The sequence below is a fragment of the Rhamphochromis longiceps genome, linkage group LG11, assembly GCF_057381845.1.
Source record: "Rhamphochromis longiceps isolate RC_006_pf linkage group LG11, R_longiceps_female_GT1.1, whole genome shotgun sequence".
NCBI classification, from domain to species: Eukaryota; Metazoa; Chordata; class Actinopteri; order Cichliformes; family Cichlidae; genus Rhamphochromis; species Rhamphochromis longiceps.
This window is the reverse complement of record NC_140567.1, coordinates 22,147,784-22,169,704: the sequence shown is the minus strand read 5'-3', so window position 1 is coordinate 22,169,704 and position 21,921 is coordinate 22,147,784. Positions and strand designations below refer to the sequence as shown.

The 21,921-nt window shown below is 43.4% G+C and overlaps 2 protein-coding genes across 7 annotated transcripts; one reads left to right on the top strand and one right to left on the bottom strand.

Moving 5' to 3' along the window:
* Nucleotides 1-599: 599 nt before the first annotated feature.
* On the top strand, nt 600-16,087 carry virma (vir like m6A methyltransferase associated). 6 transcript variants are annotated; one of them, XM_085422890.1, is made up of 27 exons: nt 600-730; nt 1,172-1,284; nt 3,160-3,246; nt 4,184-4,232; nt 4,322-4,484; nt 4,625-4,744; nt 5,542-5,763; nt 6,313-7,043; nt 7,239-7,376; nt 7,467-7,693; nt 7,790-8,317; nt 8,423-8,577; nt 9,791-9,873; nt 10,094-10,187; nt 10,317-10,705; nt 10,794-10,949; nt 11,037-11,272; nt 11,367-11,616; nt 11,702-11,919; nt 12,056-12,188; nt 12,881-13,021; nt 13,117-13,271; nt 13,487-13,583; nt 14,572-14,738; nt 14,832-15,181; nt 15,390-15,536; nt 15,696-16,087. In XM_085422890.1, exons 1-27 carry the CDS (start codon nt 668-670, stop codon nt 15,905-15,907), a joined length of 5,424 nt encoding a protein of 1,807 aa, XP_085279016.1. In that variant the 5' UTR covers nt 600-667; the 3' UTR covers nt 15,908-16,087. The 6 variants fall into 6 exon arrangements, with proteins under 6 accessions (XP_085279016.1, XP_085279014.1, XP_085279015.1 ...); XM_085422888.1 differs by having other exon boundaries at nt 15,648-16,087; XM_085422889.1 differs by having other exon boundaries at nt 5,542-5,793.
* Nucleotides 16,088-16,241: 154 nt separating this feature from the next.
* rnf41l (ring finger protein 41, like) lies at nt 16,242-20,588 on the bottom strand. The gene is made up of 7 exons (XM_085422891.1): nt 20,240-20,588; nt 19,932-20,138; nt 19,632-19,771; nt 19,258-19,284; nt 18,761-18,923; nt 18,555-18,675; nt 16,242-17,233 (listed from the first exon to the last, which is right to left on the bottom strand). Exons 2-7 carry the CDS (start codon nt 20,135-20,137, stop codon nt 16,829-16,831), a joined length of 1,062 nt encoding a protein of 353 aa, XP_085279017.1. The 5' UTR covers nt 20,138; nt 20,240-20,588; the 3' UTR covers nt 16,242-16,828.
* Nucleotides 20,589-21,921: the final 1,333 nt, after the last annotated feature.

Here is a 21,921-nt window from a genome sequence, read left to right as displayed (position 1 = left end):
TATTAAAATATTTCATAAATAGTAAATGTCTTTATAACAATTCAATAATTCGAATTGTAGTCTTTTTTTTAAATAAAAAAATATTTTGTCTTTTAAGGGAATTGACAACAACAACAATAATAATAATAATAATAATAATAATAATAATAATAATAATAATAATAATAATAATGAGAAGAAGAAGAAGAAGAAGAAGAAGAAGAAGAAGAAGAAGAGAAAATGAGTGTGAGAAAAAAAATCTAATTTTTTGCTGAAATACAGAAAGAAAAATCCGTGAAATCAGTTTAAAAAATACTACTACAGACCAAGTGGAGCTATCATGTTATTAAATCATAAAGTTATTAAATTCTGATTTTCTGATATGATTAACTGATTTAAACTTTTTTAAATACAAAATAAAATGTCTTACAAAAGAAAGAAATATCCCTCAGAACACTTTTCAACTTTTTTCTCTCCTAAATCTAAATCGAAGCAAATATGAATTTTCCAACTAAATTTCTCATACCAACAACAACTATTACTACTACTAATAATAATAATAATAATAATAATAATAATTTATTTATTTTATTTATTTTGTTTTGTTTTTGTAGGGGGGGTGCTTGCTCCGGAAGTATTGACTTTAATCCGGAAGTTTACCCCTGGCCCGGCCGATAGCAGTGGAGCGATGGCGGGGGACCCTTCAACGGAGCTTCTTTTTCTGGATACGTTTAAGCATCAGAGTGCAGAGGTAGTGTTGTTTAACACTTAAACACACGCTTTTATGTTTACTCCATGACTACCTGCATTAAAAGTTAGTTTCAAGCGCGTTCAGGAGTTTTGAGGAAGGATGCTTAACTTCCAGGCTAACGCCGTTAGCTAACCTTAGCAGCTATGTGATGTCATTATCCTGGTTTTAAGCAGCGATTACTGCACAGCTGCCCGTTTATACATAACGCGTTTGTTTGATGTGAATTTAATCCTTATACATTAGTAGCTCAAAGAGTTGCCGTCTTTTGTGTCTTTGCACAGTTTGATTGGTGGTTAGCCAGGTGGCTAATGCTAACTTTAAAGTGTCAGGGAGCATGTTTACCTCGAAGCGGGAGTAAAAGTGACTAATGCGGAAGGCGTAGGTTATAAATGAAACATTTCATCATTGTTTGTATCAGCAATCATGTCTCCTTTGTTTCAGTTAACCAACATAGACGTGGTGCGGTTTCCTTGCGGGGTGCTGATCACAGAGGTGCGGGTCATTCCTCCAGGGATCAAAGCTCATAGTAACCTACCTGACAGCAGAGCGTTTGGGTAAGATTCACCATCCCTGCTTGAAAACACACTCATGCATCTTACTGGCTACACCCAGTCAGGCCAAACGAATTCTAATAGCGTTGCCAGCATGTATATTGCACTGTTGTCTTTTTACTAATTTTGAGACTGTACCTTTAAAAGGCAAACACCATTTCAGTGTGGCTACCGTCCTCTTCAATGTAGTCTTCTACTAAAGCAAAACCACAACCTGAGCTTTACATGACTCAATGGACCATTTTACCTCAGAATTGTGCAGAGAAACCTTTAACTTCTGCATAGAACTGATAAGGTTTCATTTCAGAACACAGATTGCCTCAGATGAATCCATTGATTTGTGCATGATAGTGAGAAAGTGCTTAAAGCCATAGGCTAAAGCACTTTGAGTCATGAGCCAAGTCTGATTCAGACTTCTATGGGGAATCTTTGTAAAGTTTACAACACTCTACATAAATGGCTGATGTCAGTGCTGGCATTGACGCTTGCGCTGGTGCATTACATATTAATTACCTTGTAGTGATGTCCCGGTGTTTTATATGTGTTGCCAGCTGATAGAAACAAATGAAATGATGTGACTTTGTTTTGTTTTTTAAAGCCTTTTGTGGGACCTTTTGTCCCTGTAGTTGTTCCACTTCTTTATACCTTCCCTTAAGTCCATTCCGATAGTTTTGGTAATCTCCCTCCAGGAATTTGCTGACATTTTTGAGTCTTTATATCTATGGTTATTTTTTCTCATGCTGAAGTGACAATTGTTATTCTGTCACCAATAAATTCAAAAACTGTCAGGTCATGGCGTATGTTTTCAGCTGAAGCATAAATTCCTGTTTAGGATAGAAAAGTGCCATTTATTGCCCGTTATAGCAATGTGGCCCGAAAGTTGATTGATATCATTTGTACTTGCCACAAACACAACAGTGTTCTGGCTACCTTTAGCACAAAAATATCTGAACCTCGTTGTTGGATCACAGCGTTGGTTTGTTTGCATTTCCATCGTTGCTGAGTTTTAAAAATGGCATGTTTGAGTCTTTTGAAGGCGTCTGACTCATCCAGTGATATCATTCTCTGGCCAATCAATGACATGCAGTCTGTTAGTGTCAGATTTTTAGCTCGACTCAAGTCGTTTGGTACCCTGGCCAAGTACTAAAACGCACCTGGTACTACCACTTAATGGAAACCCCTGAAAACTGGGTAAAGTCAAGTAGGTGCTAGTGGAAAAGAGGCAATACTCAATGGTGTCATCTTTGTCCCAATACTAGAAATCAGAATTATATAAGAAAAGCGAACGTTGAATTGGTTTTGAGTTGCAAAAAACCTTCGGTGTTATTGCTATATTGCCTTTAGAGATGTCTTGGGGTCGCTGTTTTTTTTGTTTGGTTTTTTGCTATGGATACCTGAGATAAATGTGTGTGTCTGGGGGAAATGGAGAAGCTTCTGTGAATAAAGAAGTGTGTGCATTTGACACCTGAGCTCCATTGTTGAACAGGTCTCAATTTCCCCCAAACCTGCTGAGTGATGTAATTTAGCTCAATGAACAGACTCAAGAATGCACAGTCCTCTAGCATTGGTATGCATTGTGGTAGTATTGATATTATGATAAAGTGCATTTATTTTCTGGAAATCCATGAAACTCATGATGTATAAGTAACATCTGGTTCAAAGTTCTGCCATAAAAGCTACTTTTATCATAGCTACTATGATCCGTTTTTTGTTGAATTAAAGGCATTAAATTCTATTTGTGTACCTACAAATGTAGCTACAACTGAGTGTTTAATATCAAATCGCACATCGTATCGTTGATGGGTCACTCAGAGTTATAAGGTCCTCTGGATACTCGAGTCCTGATTCTTTTTTTTCTTTTTCTTTTTTTGTTTCCAGAGAGACTTCTCCTCATGCCTTCCAGTTGGAGCTGTTCTTCAATAATGTTACCAAACCCAACAGCCCCACCTTCCACAGACTGGGCAGGTGAGAATTATTTTCACTCTCCCCTCTCCTGTTTTGTTTTTTAAACCGTTTCTCGTTCTCTACCTCTCCATTTCCTGGTTCAATCTCAAAAAGTCTGTCTCACCTGTAGAACCAGTCACGGTAGCATCTGAGACCTGTTCTCACGCACGCTCCCATATTCAGGTGTCTTTGTTCTTATGCTTGGTCAACTGGTCTCTCCAGAAACCGTGCCCACACTGCAGCAGAAAAAATGTCAAGGTCTCAGTGAAATAGGTGATTGGTGGAATGTTTGAGTCAAGTATTTTTGTTCTAACCTCATAATGACACAGGTGTATGCAGTAGCACCAGAGCGTAAGCCTGTACTTAAAGGTGGCCATTGTGTCAGCGTTATTAAAAAAGAACAAAAAAACTGTGCAAACATAACACACCCGACTTATTATCCCTACTGGGAAGTTTGGGAGGAGATTTTTCAAACCAGTGTGATTGCTTTCATAGTATCTTACAAATTTTTAATAGATGTGAATGTAATATTTATGAACAACATTTCTTAGATAAGAAATCAATCTAACATGAAGCCTGATTAAGACCTGTTTGACTTGTAAAACCCTCAAACTACTGTATCTGCTTGGAATAACTACCATATATGTCAGTATGTTGTGACCAGTTGAACCAGATAATTATAATTTTAGAAGAGGTCATCATGTCATGTGACCTGTCACATAAAAAGGTAAATGCCTTTTATTAGAAGTAGTAAGCAAGTAAGGGCAGAGTGCGATATAGAGCACGGTGCGGGTGTATGTGTGTTTTAGACATAGCTACACAGCAATTATATGCTAGTTTAAACTCACGTGCTGAAAATAAACACAGAGACTCATGAGGAACAAACATATGTTAGTTTAGCACTGGTTCATATCAGCACTCTCGCTTTAACCTGCTCTGTCTTGCTTTCTGCCCTCAGTTTGGAATATGATGAAAACAAGTCCATTGTGTTCAGACCCAGCGGAAAGGTAAATGGTCATTCATGGACGAGTAGGTTTTTTCATTCTTCTTCCCACCCTGCTGATTCGTGGATAATTAAATGGATTTGTTCATGCAGGTGAATACAGATGGCCTAGTGTTGCGTGGCTGGTACACAACTCTGACTGTTGCGGTGTACGGGACAGCGGAGCGGCCGCATGGACACGACCAAGACTCACCTCCTCCCCCTCCACCACCACCCCCTCAACAGCCCAGCGGGCTCAAGAGGATCCTTAAACAAGGTGATTTAAAACTGACCGTCACGAGAAATACATTCATTCATTGGGCAGAAACCTCCCCAAGACTAGGAAAAAAATAGTGATTGCAAACCTGTAAATCTCTTCTTCTCCCACATTTTCCTACTTTAAATTGTGCTTTTAAGAGTGGGAAAAAGATGACCAGTACAATGGCAGCCCACCAAGACCAGCACCCAGAGGGCCTCGCACCCCACCTGGTCCTCCACCCCCGGATGATGATGATGAGGAGCAGGTTCAAATGACGGGTATGAACTATAATATATCTCACTATTTCAGCCACTTTTAAAAAACGTATTTGGCTATTGCTTTAGCTGCTGAGACAGTAATTAGTAATAATAATAAAGTGTTTCTTTATATAGAAAAATTCTCCACATACTAAAAAATGATGTAAAAATATGAAAACACAAGGTCATATAAAACTCATTCTGTTTAGAGTTACGCTCAGTTCTTCCTCCCGCTAAGATAAATTGTAAGTAGGTAAATTATTTATATAGCTCCTTGTAAGACCAGAACCAAAGTGTTTTAGAGAGGTGAAAAATAAATAAATAAATAAACAATGTCAAAACCAAACTTCTTAGTAGATAGGTTTTAACCTGTTTTTCAAAGAAGGCCAGAGAGTCAAGGGTGCGGAGAGAGATTTGTAAGCTGTTCCAGTTTTGACACTGAGGTTATGAATCCCCCGTAGTTTTCAGAAAGGTACGTGGAATCACTAGAAGACCTCTATCTGCGGACCTGAGGATCCTGCTTAGAAAAATGGGGTGGATAGACAGTATAAGTGGGGGCCTCACCTCATAAGGCTGTTAAAGTAAGAACCAAGACTTTAAACGTATACCCAAGTTTAACCGGAAGCCAGTGCAGACTCTTTAACAATGGGGTGATAAGATTTGTTGGTTAGTGTAAGAGTGGGGAGATAGCTATGCAGAAGAAATGTAACACATTCTCAATAAGAATGATACAGTATCATTTATTAATGAGTTCTTGTTATTAAATGGGTTGTACTCTGTATGTTTGTGTGCCGTGTGTGTTGTTGTAAAATCTACAGTGGGCGTGGCCAAGGAAGAGCCGACCGAGGGCCGTGACGACTACCTGGAGAACGTGTCGCCTGAAAGATCGCTGCCCGCTGACGAGACGTACTCGGATGCTGAACAAGAAGAAGAGGCCGAGGAGGAGGAGGAAGAGGAGGAGCAGGAGGAGGAAGAAGATACACGGACTGAGGGGAGTGCGCCGGAGGAGGAGGATGAAGAAGAGGAGGAGGAGGATGAGGGTGAGGACGAGGAAGAGGAGATGGAGGAAGGTAGGGGAGTTCTTATGCAAGAGTAGGATTGTCTGCAAACCCAAATGGACGCTTCTCCTCTAGAAAATCAACTCTGCTCGTGGTTGCCAGATATCTCGGGTCCACGGGAGCAGGGTCCATTTGGGACTGAGAGTGAGAGAGTGTGTGCTCTGGCATGCTGCATCCATCTCGAACTGCTGGGTGGTGCAAACTCTCAGAACACCCCTGAGGGCAGCTCTGAAGGCTTATGGTTAGACTTCATAAGCCGACATGTGGATGTCTTCCTGACACGTCCTCACAGCCGTCGCTGAGTTTCTGTCATGCATGCAAAACTAACCCTGCATGTTGTGAGTGATGCTGCCAGGTGGTGCCAGGTTTGTGAGTGTATGCAGCTCTGTATGAGAGGGACTATATAGTTTCCGCTGGCCTCCTTATTCTCACTCGGTTTTATATACATTATTATGAAACAGATGATGCATTTTTATAATGCTTTTACAGTGAATAAACTCCCTCCTAAACAACCTTTCCACCTTCTTATAGATAATGATGGCTATGAACAGATTTCCAGCGATGAGGACGATCTGGATAACGGCAGCTTCAAGTTGCAGAACTTTGACATGGACTACACTCCTGAGGATCTTGCATCTGTTCCACCGGTCCAGTACGACCCATATGAACGAGAACTCCGACCCTTGCTCTACTTCACGCCTCCATACAAAACTCGCTTTGATATACAGTTTGAGAAGGCCACTGTGGAGGAGCCCAAGGAGGCAGGTGGAGCAGAAGGACCAGCAGGAGGAGAGGAAGCTGAGGCTGTGGCTCAGCTGAAAGAACTCTTAGCTAGTATTGGTGATGACAGAGATGCACGATGGGTCAGTGCTCTGGAAGAGGCTCCTGGACTTCTGGCCAAAGGGTTGGCTTATTTAGTTAAAAGGGGAGAGGGAGAGATAGAGGACTCTGTTAGAGTTTTAGTCCAGTGGACTCTCCAAGCTCTCAGTATGGAGGTTGCTCTCAAACAGCCCATTGCCCTTAACCTCAGACAGCTGAAGGCTGGTGCTAAGCTAGCTTCATACCTGGCAGAGTGTCCTCAGGGTCTCACGATGCTGCTGCATGAAGGGGTTCTGAATGTGCTGCTGGAGCTGCTCCATACAGACCACGTCTCCTCCACACTGAAGCTGAGTATCCTAAGAGCTTTGGATGCTCTGATCAGCGCTCCTGCAGGGGTGGAGGCCTTCCTACATGCAGGAAATTCAGAGAAGAGTGGCTACCAGGTTAGCAAGAAATATCCAATCATCATTCATCTACTTTTATTTCCATCATATACAGATGTTCTTGTTGGTTTCTAGAGAATAAATTGAATATTAAACCAGCTTTAAATTATGCACATCTAAATTAAGATGATTGTGTCTGAAATAATTCCTCTGACTGATCAAGTCTGACCATCTATACTTTATCCTGCTTCACAGCGTCTGGTCCAGCTGTTCCTGCATGAGGAAACGGTGAGGGTCATAACAGCTGGAAATGCTATATTACAGAAAAGCCACATGTATGAGGTGCTGGTTGACCTACAGCATGCAGCAGCTGCATTGAGTGAACCACAACAGGTAACAACACCCATTCACACCCACACTTTCATATATGTTTCAGTGGCTGAGAATGTTTTTGTGGTAATCCTGCCTGGCCATCATCCTCAGGAGGAGATGGATGATGCAGAGAGCCCTATGGAAGAGGAGCCTTCGCTAAGCTCCACCGCTCTGAGTGAGGCAGAGCTCGATAGGTTGGCAGGTGCTTTGGAAGAGCTACATCACCTGCTAGAAACAGCCCCTCATTGCATGGTGCAACCTCCTGGGAAAGCCTTCCCCACTACTGCTAGAATTACAGGGCCACAGGAGAGGGACAACCCCTACCCATCACTGTATAGGTACATACTAAGACATAAGCATCACAGTGTAGCATAAATTTAAATATAATTTAGACACATTAATACATGTGTATTTTTGCCCTGGACCTCTTTCAGGTATATGCATGCATGTCATTTTCTGGAGAGCACAACGGTGGTGTTGTCAGCAGCTGCTGCAGCCGGCCATCTTGGGGTCACTCAAGCTGTCAGAGAGCTTCTGCGCTTCCTGTCGCTCACCCAGTCGGGTCTGCTCTTCCTTCTCGCCCAGCCCACACCCACCAACCTGCTGTTGCGCCTCCTGGCGTCGATGGCAGAGTCCGAGGCAGAGGAGAGCATGTGTACTGGGGGAGAAGCGGGTCTGATTGGGCCAGGGTGCGGTGAAGAGGGCTTTGGCGTGTGGCTGATACAGGCCCTGCATGCTCTGCAAGGCGTGTCAGAACTCATGAGCCATGTGGCTACAGGAGGAGACGGTGGTGCAGGCCTAGATGAAGGTGACAATCCAGATATACTGGGCACGCTCCATGCGCTTTACCTGATGACCTTTACACAGACTGGACGCAGCGCCGTAGCTCATGTTTTCAGCCTGGATAACAACCTTTCCTGTCTGGTCACGCTGCTCCAGCACCACAGCAAGGACGGACAGGGGTACACTTGTTATTCCCTACCATTTCTTCTCCCCAACCTTTTTTCTTGTTCTCTGATTTGACTTCAGTATAAATTCATGTTTTTTTGTCTCTCTTCCTCTGTTAGTGAGGGGAAGGCTCGCAAAGCGGTGACATATAACTACGCCTGCATGCTGGTCTTACTGGTGGTGCAGAATTCTAATGAGCTGCGGATGATGGAACAATATGCCGCTCCGCTGCTCTCTATAGCCAAGGCTGATGACACCAATGCCAAGTTACAGGGTAATTCTCATCAATGTCACAACTATATTTAAGTGCCAGCTCAAATATATTTGGGATGCTGCATGTTTAAAAAAAAATGGGAGAGGGAAACAAAAGACTGGAAAAGTAAGAGAAACAGCTGTAGGAACATTTTGCAGCTAATTAGGTTACCTGGCAACAGGTCAGTAACATGAGTGGGTATAAAAAACGCATCTTAGACAGGCTGAGTTTCTTAGAAGTAAGAATTGGTCTGCAAAAACATGTAAATTGTAAAGAATTTGACTGTCTCATCTTTAAATGATTCCAAGAATCTGGAGAAATATCTGAGCGCAAGAAAATCACTATCGCTGCCGCTGATCTCAGGTGGCACTGCATTAAAAACAGGCACGATTCTGTCATTGAAATCACTTCATGGGCTCATGAAGGCTTCCAGAAATGTAAACACATTTCACCATGCAGGTTAAAGCTCTGTCATGCAGTGAAGAAGCCCTTTGTGAACATGATCCAGAAACACTGCTGTCTCCTCTGGGCCAAAGTTTGTTTAAAATGTACAGAGGTAAAGTGGAAAACACGGACACCATGTTCTCCAGACTGAAGAGATCATCTAGCTTGTTGTCAGTGCTCAGTACTCGCTTCCATCTCTTATGGTATGTCAGCTTACACATCAGGAAAGGTACCATGCATGCATGCTCCCACCCAGATGATTTCTTTTTCAGGGAGTGCCTTTCATTTTTCAGCAAGACGATGCCAAACTGTTTGCTGCATCTGTTACAGCAGCATGGCTTCATAGGAGCAGAGTCTTGGTGCTGAACGGTCCTCTCTCCAGTCCAGACTTCTCACCAAATTAGAACATTTGTAGCATCATGAAACCTAAAACGCCGCACAGAAAACTCGGTGCTGTTGAGCTGCTAAAATCTTATGTCAAACACGACTCGGACAACGGCTGGGCTCATCAGTTTCAAGATTATGGACTGCTGTTAAAAGAGGGGATGTTACACAGTAAACATGTCTCAACGATGTCCCCCAAGCCTTAGTATATTGTTTACATTTTTTGTGATCTTGATCCGATTTTCTCCAAAATGAAATCAAGCTCATTGGTTTCTACCCTCACATAAGCCCTCGGGAGGAGAATAAAATGTGCGTTTATGAGATTTGCTTTGCAAATCATTGCATTCTGCATTCTATATAAGACAGTTTTAATTGTTTGAGTGTCTTTGTGTGTGCGTTTCTTTAGAGCTCAGTAAATGGTTGGAGCCAGTGGAGAAGCTTCGCTTTGAGATTGGCAGCATTCCCACCCTTATCGACTATATCAAACAGGTACAGAGCTCTCACTCATTAAACACTCTGCAAGGTAAAGTAAATGAAATGTTTTTTGGCTTATAAGCATCTACACCAGCTGGTAAGCTGACTCACATCTCTGAAATCCACAGAAAAATCCAGGGGGATAAAAAAAGTTAACAACTCTTCACTGAAGTGCTCTGTGATGTATTTTTCAAAGCGGTTTGTCATCCTGAACATGGTTTTCTTTTGACTCCAGAATGTAGAAAATGTGTTAACTGCTGAGGGAACCGGGCTGGTCACTGCTCTGAGGGTCCTCTGTCACATCGCCTGCCCACCTCCTGCTGTAGAAGGTAAGGACCCCAACCAAACTTTGACCCCAAATATGACTTTGTTTTTATTCTGTTTGCTTTTTTATAGTTTTCACTTTATGTTGAGATTAGATTAGATGGTTTTTCAGCAGCTCCTTCTCCACTCCACAGGTCAGCAGAGGGATCTGAAGTGGAGCCTTGCAGGAGTCCAGCTTTTCTCTGGGGAGGGTCTCGATACGTGTGTGCGTGTCCTGCAGAAGCTATGCAGCGTGTTACTGCAGCCGTGGCGCGTGCACGGGCACATGGGTCCGACGCCGCAGCGCTGCATGATCCTCAGCATATGTATCAGCACGCTGCGGTTGCTTCGCACCATGCTCACCGAGCTGCTGCGCGGCGGAGCTTTCCAGTTCAGGGACACTCGCGTGGCCAGCGTGTTGGTGACGCTTCACATGATAGTGTGCTCCATTCCTGCTTCTGGGCGTCTTGATGGGGAGGAGACCAGAGTGCAAGTGCTCATTGTTGACGTCCTGCTCACCTTTACGCAGGGTGTTAATGAGGAGGTGTGTGCGGCATCAGATAACAGTTTTGATACTAAATGGGGCTTCAGTTGAGATTTTTAAGAGACACCATGTTTGTGTCATGCTACAGGTGACCCATACAGAAGAGACTCTGGCCAGCAACACGTGGTCTCTGATGCTAAAGGAGGTTTTGAGCTCACTTCTCAAAGCTTCTGAAGGCCTTTTCTCTGGTCTGACACTGCTGTCTGAGCTTCTGCCTCTTCCACTGCCAATGCATAGCACTCAGGTAACTCTCTCTATCCTGCGCTTTAACCTGCTCTGATATTCTTGTCTTCATACACACATTAATATTAGAAGGCCTTTGGCTCCACAGGTGACATCAGTCCAAGATGTGGCTGTAGCCTTAAACACAAGGAAGCTGTGGAGCATGCACATTCGCGCACAGTGGAAAGTGTTTTCCGAGGCATTCAAATGTGTGTGCACCACCACCTGCCCTCCTCTCCTGGCCATACTCAGGAGAGTGTGCGTTCAGCTGGCAGACTTGTCTTCACCCACTGCAACACACATCATGAAGACCCTGCTGGAGCTCCTGCTGGAGGAGCTGCAGCCGTGAGTGAAGGATGCACAAACTCACACATCAACATAGCGTCTGTGTTTTTTCCTGTAAATCATATTTCAAATGTCTGTAACCTGTTACTTGCAGGGCAGAGGGAAAAAGCGTCTCCTGGGCCCAGGTCCTGCGGCTCCTTTCTTTGATGGATACTCTGGTGTCTCAGAGAGCCTGTAAGAGTGCAACACTGCATCTGCTGTCCGGGTCAGTTTCTGGAGATGAACAGCTGGCCGACCTGTTCCCCTTGTTGTTGTCTCTGTTGGTTCCTCCAACAGATCACTCCATACATCAGCAGCAGTGCAGTGTACTAGTGGGGACAATATTACAGTCACTGTGTGACCAGGTAAAGCTGGAAGTACACAAATTTAAAAAAGAAAAAAAATCTTTTAATGGAAAAATACTAAAAACTGTAAAACTGTCTTCACCAGGACATTTCTCTCGTGGTGTCTCCACCTGGTGAAAGCTGTGTGTCAGAGGCTGAGCAGCTGGCCAATGCACTTCCGGGACGAGAGATGATGTCATCGGTGTGCAGTTCTCTGTTGGAGGTTTTGGGGAACGCAGAGAGCAGCGTGCCCCTCCTCCTCACCTGCATCAGGACTTTGACATTCCTCACAGAGCACGACTACGGACTCTACCACCTCAAAGTGTAAACAAGAACCTTTTCTTGTTTATTTGGCGTAACTGCTTCCCCACCAATACCACCCTGCCATGTTGCTACGGCACACTGTGCCTTTGTCTTAGTTAAAGGAGACGTTGATTACCTCTGATTATCTCTGTTTCAGTGCTCTGAAGAAACATGGCGCTGGGCTGTGCTCGCTGCTGAAGAGGCTGGTGTTGTCCTTCAACAAAGACTCAGCAGATCTGCTCTCATCTCTGCTCGACTTTCTCAGGCAGATCCTCCACACAGAACCAATGGTAAGTACTGCTTAGATGATCATTAAAATCAGGATCCTGTCCCTTTAAACTAACAGAGAACAAAGCAATACAGCAAACACAAATCACAACATAATAAATAAAACTGTATATTTGACAATAAAAACAGAAGAAAGGCTCAGCATTAAATTAAAGGTAATCTGTTTGAGAACAGAGCAGTTTTTCAAAAAAACAAATGAAGCACTGAAGGAATACGTACAGCTAAAAGATTAGTCTGGAGGAGCCCTAAACAATAAAAGCAAACAAACAATCCTCTTTAGAGACGGAGTCATAAAGAGGAGCCGATCAGAGTCGGTTGGTGTTTAATCAGAAGTGTAAGCAGCATCATTTTTTTTAAGTAAGTGTTACTTCTGTGAAAAATATTTGGACAAAAGACTACAAAAGAGACTACAGCAAGGACGTCGCTTCTTTGAAAGCATTCCTCCTTGTCCTTACGTGTTCATGCTAGTAATTTAGTTTTCCTTTTCTAAGAGTTTCCTTCTGCAGCCGCTTTTAAAAAGCTCTATTAATAATGCATCACCTCACAGAAATGACTGGCTCTGCATAAAGGAAAGGCTTTTTCATTGCATATTTTGTCTTGTCCTTCTGATAATCGCTTCTTTTCTCAAGCTTTTTCCAGCTTATCTCCAATCATATTTGCTCTTCATTCTGTACCTGTCCTCGTTTTAATCCAGTGTGCTGAAGAGGGTCACGGCTCGAGCGAGGATCCTGCTTTTGTTCCTCCACGGTTGCTGTCGGGCTCTGAAATGAAAGCTCTGCTCCAGTGGGAGGAGTCAGAGTCACATCCAATACCTGCTTTGGAAAAACAGATAGCGGTATGAAAGATGCACACAAGTACATTGTGTTTATCAAAATAAAGGTCCGGGCTGCCTTGACCTCAAACTTTCAATGCTTTTGTCTATGTCTTTAGAAACTATGTAAAGATGACGATTCCCTGGAGACCATGTTGGAGAACGTGATTGCTCTGAGGCAGACGTTGCAGGCGGCCACAGACACGCCTCCTGCAGCTGACACCGAGCCCACTCTGCCAGCACCAGAAACACTCGGGGCCCAGTTTAATCACAGGTTGGTCCTCCGCGTGACGTATTAATACTGAATCATTTTCTCCTCATCACTTCGAGTTGTGAAGCTTATACAGCTGGAGCGAGGGAGGATCGCAGTTTGCGGTGACAGATTGATTGAATCAGATATTCATAACAACAACCACTTACACATGAGCCATGTGAAAAATTAATGGGAACGGTAAACTGATCATTGCCCTGGGCCTTTATTGTCTGTAGGACGGTTTTCATTCTGTCTGAAGCTCTGGATGAGCAGCTGAAGGCTCTGTGGTTCTCTCCGTTCCAGACTGATGACATTGAAACAGACCTTGATATGGTAAGAGTGTGTGTGTGTGTGTGTGTGTGTGTACGTACATTTCCAAGAATCTCTAGAGCTTATGTTTGGCGTGCACATTTATGGTTAATCATTTTTGGATGAAAATTTGATTACAGCTTCTGTTTTATTCACTGTTTTATGCGTTTTTGTATTATTGCTTTTTTTTTTTTTTTTTTTTTTACTTGATCTTTGTTGATGTAGAATTTTTTCACATCACCAGCAGTTATGAATCCTTTTCTGCTACTGAAACTCTGGTATATCGAGTCAAAAAGAAATATTTGTTGCTGTTACCGTGTTAGCTTAGTGGGAGCATCATGGTCTGTAAAAAAGTATTTGATTCACTGTGCACCATATGGGTGTAACTACAAAATTGCAGTTGTTGTGGCTGGCCCCTCCCTTAGTGATGGGGTGAGTGATAGGGAGTGCAGTTGTTTGAGAGGCGCTCCGACTGGAGCTGCTACTCCTCCACATCTAAGGGAGCCAGTCCAGGGGGTTTGGGCATCTGACGAGGATGCCTCCTGGGCGCCTTCTGGGTGAGGTGTTCTGGGCATGTCTTACCTGGTCTGGCGAGGGAACTCCTCGATAAGCTGGAGGGAGTGGCTGGGGAGAGCGAGGTCTGAGTTTCTCTGGGTTCGTGACCCAAGATAAGCAGAAGAGGATGGGATGGATGTAAAATGACTACTATGACAGGAAGATTGAATAGGATGAATCCTATATTTTGGATATTTATATTTATCTACTATCCACTTCTTAGAGTCCTCTCACATATTTTAAGTGCTTTCTGTTCAGTGCTATGTTCTTCCTCTTCTTTTTTAAGTAAACGTTCTTTGCTTCTCTATCTTTAAGGGATTTAAAGGATTTTTTTAAGTTGAGGTTCTTTGCTTCTCTGGCTTGTAAGGAATTTGGAAATACCACAAGCAACAACATTACATGGTCTGTTTATGTTTTCTATATAATATGTATGATTACCTTTTTGTCTGTGTGGCAGGTGAAGGTGGATCTGGTGGGTCTGGCTCAGGAGTGTTGTCCAGAACTGGACCTGAAGGCGGAGCTGGAGCGCTCCTTCTTGTCTGAGCCGTCCTCTCCGGGTCACACAAAACCTACGAAAGGCTTCCGGCTGGGCAAACACAAGCATGAGACGTTCATTACGTCTAGGTACAGCGTCATTGTGATTTCTATATATTTTTATTCGCACAGAATCTAGTTTAAGATCAGGTTCATGGTGTCATCTTGTGTTTGTCTCTGCAGTGGGAAGTCTGACTACGTCGAGCCTGCAAAGAGAGCTCACATCATGGCTGCTCCTCGTGGCCGAGGAGGTCGAGGAGGGTTTGGGCAGAATGTCTCCCGACCGCATGATATCTTCCGCCTGCGCAAACAGAATACTTCCCGTCCTCCCAGCATGCACGTGGATGACTTTGTTGCAGCGGAGTTTAAAGACATTACGACCCCTCTAGGGCTTCTGCCTCCTAAACGACCTCCAAAAAGCGCCCCCAAACCTCCCACCAGAGGGCTGTTCACTGGTAACAGAGGCAGAGCTACTTTCCACAGCCAGACTCGCTTTTTCACTCCACCACAGCCTAAAGGTGTACTGCTGTCAGGTATGTACTATCAGATACGCACGAGTCTCATAGTTGCCAGGACATTGTCATAGTTGCCTCATCATTACATGCAGCACACAGCAGGGAATCCTGGTCATTATCCTGGGAAATACTGTGTTTCGTTTAGCCCTGCACAAACTGCAACTAAAATACATCAATTGTCCAGCAGAGGGTGACAAATCCCCCCCTTTTTTCCCCCGTTCTGTAGGAAACTACACTCGGAGAGAAGGAGGCCGAGGGTCATCGTGGAGCGGTCAGGTTCCAGCTGTTACTCACAGAGGGACCTACAGTGAACCCCGCGGAGGACAGAGCAACTTCACTCGAGGGCCACTGCCTTCTCGGCAATCCCCTGCAAGTAAGGACCACACACACAGTTTTACATTTTATACCGCTCTCTTTTTCAGTCTTTTATGTTCTGTTTTATTGCATTTGTTTTACTTTTTTATCGCTTTGACCTGTATTAAAGGTGTTATAGGGGGAAAAAAAAGTTTGATTCACTCGTTCCACACTTCAGGTGCGTATCGGCTGGCTCTTCGGGATCGAGCTCCACGCGGCAGAGGAGGTACTGGCCTGTCGTGGATTAGCGGCGGAGGAGGTGGCGGTGGTGCCGGGGGAGGCGTCGGTGGAGGCGGTGGAGGGGGAAGAGGATCTCAGGGGAGCAAGTTCAGCGGTGGAGGAGGGAGCGGAGGTGGGAGGGGCAGACATGTTCGCTCCTTCACCAGGTAAATCCTCCTGGACAATGACTGCAGCCTCTCACGGCAACAGAAGGGCCAATCAGGATATTATATATGCTGTCTCCATGGAAACGTGGTGGTATGATGTTGTCACAAATAATGTACAGACTGTGTTGATGTTTTCAGTTTTGTTATTATTAGCTGTATTCAGAAAATAAAAGTGATAGCAAAATGAGGCCTTTGTGTGTGTTTTAAGGGAATGTCAAATAAATAAATCGTCTGTGGTTCTCAGATAAAATGTTTAAAAATGCGATCCCTCTTGTGCTGTCTATCACTGTGTTTGCAACGGCTGCAGCTGCTGCATTTTTCCCGTTTTTTTGTTGTTGGTGGTGATTTTTTTTATTTCTAAGGCTGATCTCATTCGCAAACCCTGAAACTGTTCGAAAAGGAGCACAAAACCAGTGGTATACAGACACGGTTGGTATTATGGGATATTATGGAAACTTGAACTATGTGGTCATGTGGGACTAACATTAATATATCTTAAACAGGTGGAATATGTGACCGTTAACCCTTAAAAGTCGAAACCATGAAATAATTGCCAGAAAATTCATATTTTTTGAAAATTCCGTTTTTATTGAACGTTCTCTCCCATTGAAAAAATGAATTCAACATATATTTTTTTAAACTTGTCTATTTTTTTACATTTCACAAAAACTCACGCTGAATCGTTATGTGGTTAACCTCAGGTGTAAAAAAAAAATATACGTTTGGGGATTCCAACTTCTTGAAGCTCACTGACGATACACTTAAAATGACGTCAGGTGGTTCAAAAATCCAACACACAAAGAGCTGATCTTTAAGCATTAAAAACACAGCGTAGCAAAACCTTTCTTTTGTAACATGTTTTACCCAAACCCTAATTTTGTTGCTAAATAATACAAAAATAAAGATTTCATATATTGCAGCTTTTTCAGATCACTGTCACCTCCCTGCTCTTCTTTTTAATGCAGTCCAAGGTCAGACTCCGGGTCCCACCCTTGCGCCCTACCTCACCCAGCTGTGGTGATGGGGGTGGGCCTGATGCATGTGAAGCCTGGGCTGAATGCAGTGACAGACTGGAGGCATGTGAAGAAGCCTCTCTCTGTTGATGTCTGGTTGGCTCGGTGTGGAGTTCCCAGCCTGATGTCTGCACCTCTCCCTGATGCTGGTCCCTGGCTGCCTGTTCAGTGGGATTCTGGCTCCTGGTGGGCTGCAGGTCTCTGAGGACCTGTAGCAGTTCTCTTTTCTCCAGCTCTGCCTCTGCCAGCTCTTGTCTCCTCAAACGCTCTGCACCTAGCAGTGCACGCATGTCACACATCACACGGGATAGCTGACCCTGCACAGACAGGATATGACGTGAAGCAATAGAGTAGTTTTATGTGTGATGCCAATTTCAGCCAGGCTTTAGCTCCTGGACAGATGTCCTCGCATTTGACTCTAGAACAATTTGGTATACAGAGGAGTTCACGGTTAACTCAATGATTACATGGTGTATTCCAGTGAATACAAATCCAGCCCAAATCATCACCCCACCACCACCGTGCTTCTCAGTTGGTGTGACGTGTTTGTTTTGATTGTGTTTGACTTCCAAATATTCACCTCATCTGTCCAGACAACATTGTCCCAGAACTCTTTGTTCAAATGCATCTTTGCAAACTTAAGCTGTGCTGCCATGTTCTTTTTAAAGAGAAGATGCTTTCTCCTGCAACCCTTCCAAACACGCCATACTTAATTGTGCTGTCATGAACTTCAACTTTTAATAAGTTGTGGCATGTAGAGTCTGGAGGTAGTTTGTTTTTTTTTGTTTTTTTTTTACAGTTTCTCTCAGCACTGCACAGTCTGACACTGGGATATCCACTCCTGGGAAAACTGGCAACTGTCTTGAGTGTTTTCTGCTTGTAAATAATCTTCCTTGCTGTATAATCAAACAGTTTGGAAATGACCGTATAACCTTTCCCAGATTGTTAATATCATTACTGATGTTAAGCCTCATTGGCATTGTCTTAACACACATCTTAATGCTCCAAAACAGCAAACTGCCTGCTTCTTTAGAGATTGTCATGCCAGTTAAGTGCATTTGATTATCGGCACGTGGCTTCAATTCCCTCTTAAATCCTTTGTATCCAGTAAAACTGTACATACACTGCTTCTGCATTCTGGCTTAGTTTTGTTATGTGATATGTCATTTAGCTGTGTGGTTCACCTGAGGTTGTATTTATTAATTTTAGAACCTGCTACAAACCAGATTATTTTTTAAATGACCGATAAGTGTACTTTCTTTTCTTTCTTTTTTTTATTGTGATTTTATGGACTTAAAAAAGATCTGTAAACTGCCACCATTTATGGGCCTGAGAAGGTGTCCTGCAGTGTGAGGAATCAGATATAATTTTCAGGCCTTGCTTATTTCAAAAGGACAGTGAAAAAAACAGTTCTCACTGTTTTTAAAAAATATGGCACCCGAGCAAAAAAGTCTGAATGCTAAGATGACATTCACACAGTTCAGACTTCTAAAAGCATTTTGCCTTTAAACTTTCAGCATTTTTTAAATGATTTGCAAAACACTGCATTGTACTTTCATAGTAAATGTATCCCATGGTCACAAATCTGTGCTTTAGTACTATCTTCTGTTGCATTTATGTGGTAACAGGACATTTTACCTTGAGCTCCTCCACCTCGTTCTTCAGCTGAGACTCTTTCTGCACCATGTGTCTCCTCTGCGAGTCCAGCCGAGACTCCATCTCTCGTCTCACCTCTTCCACCTTGCACAGCATCTCCACCCTACAGTTGACATTTAATGAGACCAAGTCATGATGGTGGTGTTACCTCTGAGTTCAGGCTTAGAAGAGAGCACAGAAGAGCTTACCTGAGCATCTCCACCTCAGTGCGCAGCTCCGCTACACAGTTATGTTGTGTCTGGTCAATGGAGAGCAGCGTGTGGCCGCAACCATTAGGACACTCCCTGCTGCGAAAGCTACATTCTGACAGGTGAGCCTCCAAGCCCCGCCTCTCGACCTGCACGGGACAGCCTGAGAGGGAAAAGTCACAAGGGTGCAAAGGCCTCGCATGGAGCCACCACGTTATCAGTGTATAAGACAGGCTTCTAAAGCATCTCCACAAAGATGAAATTTATTTGCAGGCACGAATTTTTCCATAAAAATCATCTGTGTGTACAAAGAGGAGATAATCTACTAACACCACCAAAAATGTACTTTGTAAACACTTTGTGTATCTAAAGTAGAGTTATTAAATCTACAATGTAGTCACAGATCACTGCAGTCACACAACAGCAGAAATTTCAGGTGATTTTAGTGACTTAAACTGCACACCGCATGCACACACACTGCATGTGATTCAACCTACCACAGTGGTAACATATGTACTCTCCACCTGCCAAACACGGGTCACAGACACATGGTGAGCACAAAAGCGCACACTTGCATGTACATGTTTCAAGCAGACCTAAAAATCACTCATTAAAGAATGAATGAAAGCCGACTCTCACACAGTGCTCTCTGTGTGAGGCTTGTGGGAGCTTTCAGTCCTAAAAGTGCACCTGTTCCTGGGGTAGCCAAGACAACAACAGGGCCCACCTGTTGTTCACCCCCACAGACGTGTCACATTACAGTTGTAACATACACATCCATGAGGATTGCAGTTTGACTTTTACTGTCATAAAGACTTATAAAAACACACTGCATGAATAGTGTTTTGTCCGGTGTGATGTTGTCATGTACCTGTGTTAGCGCAGGATATGAAGGCAAATTCACACTCGTCCTCGTGTGAGTGGAGGCTCTCCAGGGAGCAGACCACCTCACACCCCTGTGCTGCATTCACACAGCGGATCTGCAGACGGTTCAGATCATTACGCATGTACCTGCAAATCAAACCAACACAGACAGAAACTCTTAGAGTGAGAAAAGCAGCATACTGTTATAACGCTACTGACTTGCATGAAAACTTATCTGCAAAACTTAAGAGTGCATGATTACGAGGAAGTGAAGCAAGGAGCACAACTGCAGGAGACGGAGACTGACCTGTACAGTGGTTTGAGGCTACCCACATCCAGTGGCAGTCTGTCCTCAGGACAGGAGTGGTGATGGACCAGCCAGGTGCTGATGCAGGAGCTGCAGTAAGCATGTTCACAGGGTGCCTGGAGGGGGCGCTCCAGCACATCTCGACATACACAGCACAGTAGACCCTCATTCACGTAACCTACAAACCTCTCCAGATCATAGCCCATCCTAATAAAAAAAGAAAAAAAAAGTTAAACAGATTAAACAACACACGGGTAAAGCAGGAAGCAGTCTTGTTTCCTCATTTGTTTCTTTTCTTTTTATCTTACCTCAGATGTCAACTTTCACTTCAACCAACTCCTACTTCCTTCTTTCTGCAGGTTTTGACTCCACTCTTTCCTCCACGGGCAACCTGCCGTCCTATCTCTGCCACATCCTCACTCTTAACACCATAAAGGTGAGGGTCTCCTCTCCTTTGAAGCCCTCCCCTACCTTTGAGAGTGCGTCTCCGTGGAGAGGTAACCCTGACAACAAGGGTTCAGGACACAGGAAGGCAGCTGTCAGACGGGACCAGATCAGATGAGAGAGACAGGCCGAATTACAGTAAAACACTGAACACCGAGTCTAAAGCAGACAAGTTCTGCAGCAGTGTTGTTGTCTAGCTATTAAAAACCTGTGTTGCTGTTGTGAAGCATTCAGAGATTACTGCTGTCCTTCAGCTGTTTTTCTCTCTCTTAATGACCCACCCTATCCTAGGTTTCTCCCTCTCTCCCTCTCCCTCTCTCTCTGAATGTGGGATTAAGATGGATTACACTCTCTCCCTCCATGATTGGATTACAGACTCAATATCAGATGGCACAAGAACGCATGATCACAAAAATCAAAGAGCACACCAAATGCCTGGACTCATCATCCTGTTCTCTTTATATCCTCTCAGTAAGACTTACAATCACACAAACAGTAATTCAAAATGACCCCGTACCAAGTAAAGCTCTCTTATGCATACAGTCCTCTGAAAAAGTATTCCCCCCTTCCTGGTTTCTTAGTTTTTTGTATATCTTCACACTTAAATCTTTCAGATCATCAAACTAATTTTAATGTTAGACAAAGATCTTCGGGATGCCAGTGTAAATAAAGTCATTTTACATCAATCTTGATGATCCTCAAGACAAAAATTTAACTTTCTGGAAGGGTTGAGTCTGGTTACCTCTGCATAAAACTAACTGCATAAAACTAAACTGCATAAAACACTTAATTAAAAAAGCATCATATCAACAGTTAAACAAGGTGGTGATAGTGTAATGGTCTGGGGCTGCTTTGCTGCTTTAGGACCTGGATGATTTGCTGTAATTGATGGGACCATAAATTCTACTGTCTACCAGAAAATCCTGAAGGAGAATGTCCAGCCATCCGTTCTTACCCTGAAGCTCAACCTCACTTGAATTATGCAGAAAGGTTTGGAGGTATGGATAGTTTTTTTCCCCCCTTAATAAATGTCCTGTCAGTATTATCATTTAATATCAGTATTAATAATTAATATTATTAAATGTCAATATAATTAAGTATTAGCGAAAATAACTTAATACAACTACTATATAAGTATTACTTTCAGGTACCCTCAAATTGAGTAATTTGCGGTAAATTTCGAAAAGTTGACACGTTTGCCTTAGCCTTGCAAAAAACATGTGAGGCGAGTTTACTGTGGTAGCTGTGCTAGTGAAACAAAATATTACGATTAGCAGCTTACTTAAACGGTTATACCAATATTTAGATTTCCCAAATATTCCTCCTTTCACGCTTTCACTGTGATTTAATGAAGGGATGAAGTGAGTAGTAGGTGAGCTCGATTCACAAGTTATCGATCGACCGGTTGCTGAAATTCAAGCGGGATATAAACTACATTGAATGCGACGGCTAAACTGTAGGGACAGAAGAACCAAACGTACCCTTTCGTTTTAACCACGCCCATTTGTATTGGTTCGACGAATCAGATTCTTCAAACTGTTCAGCG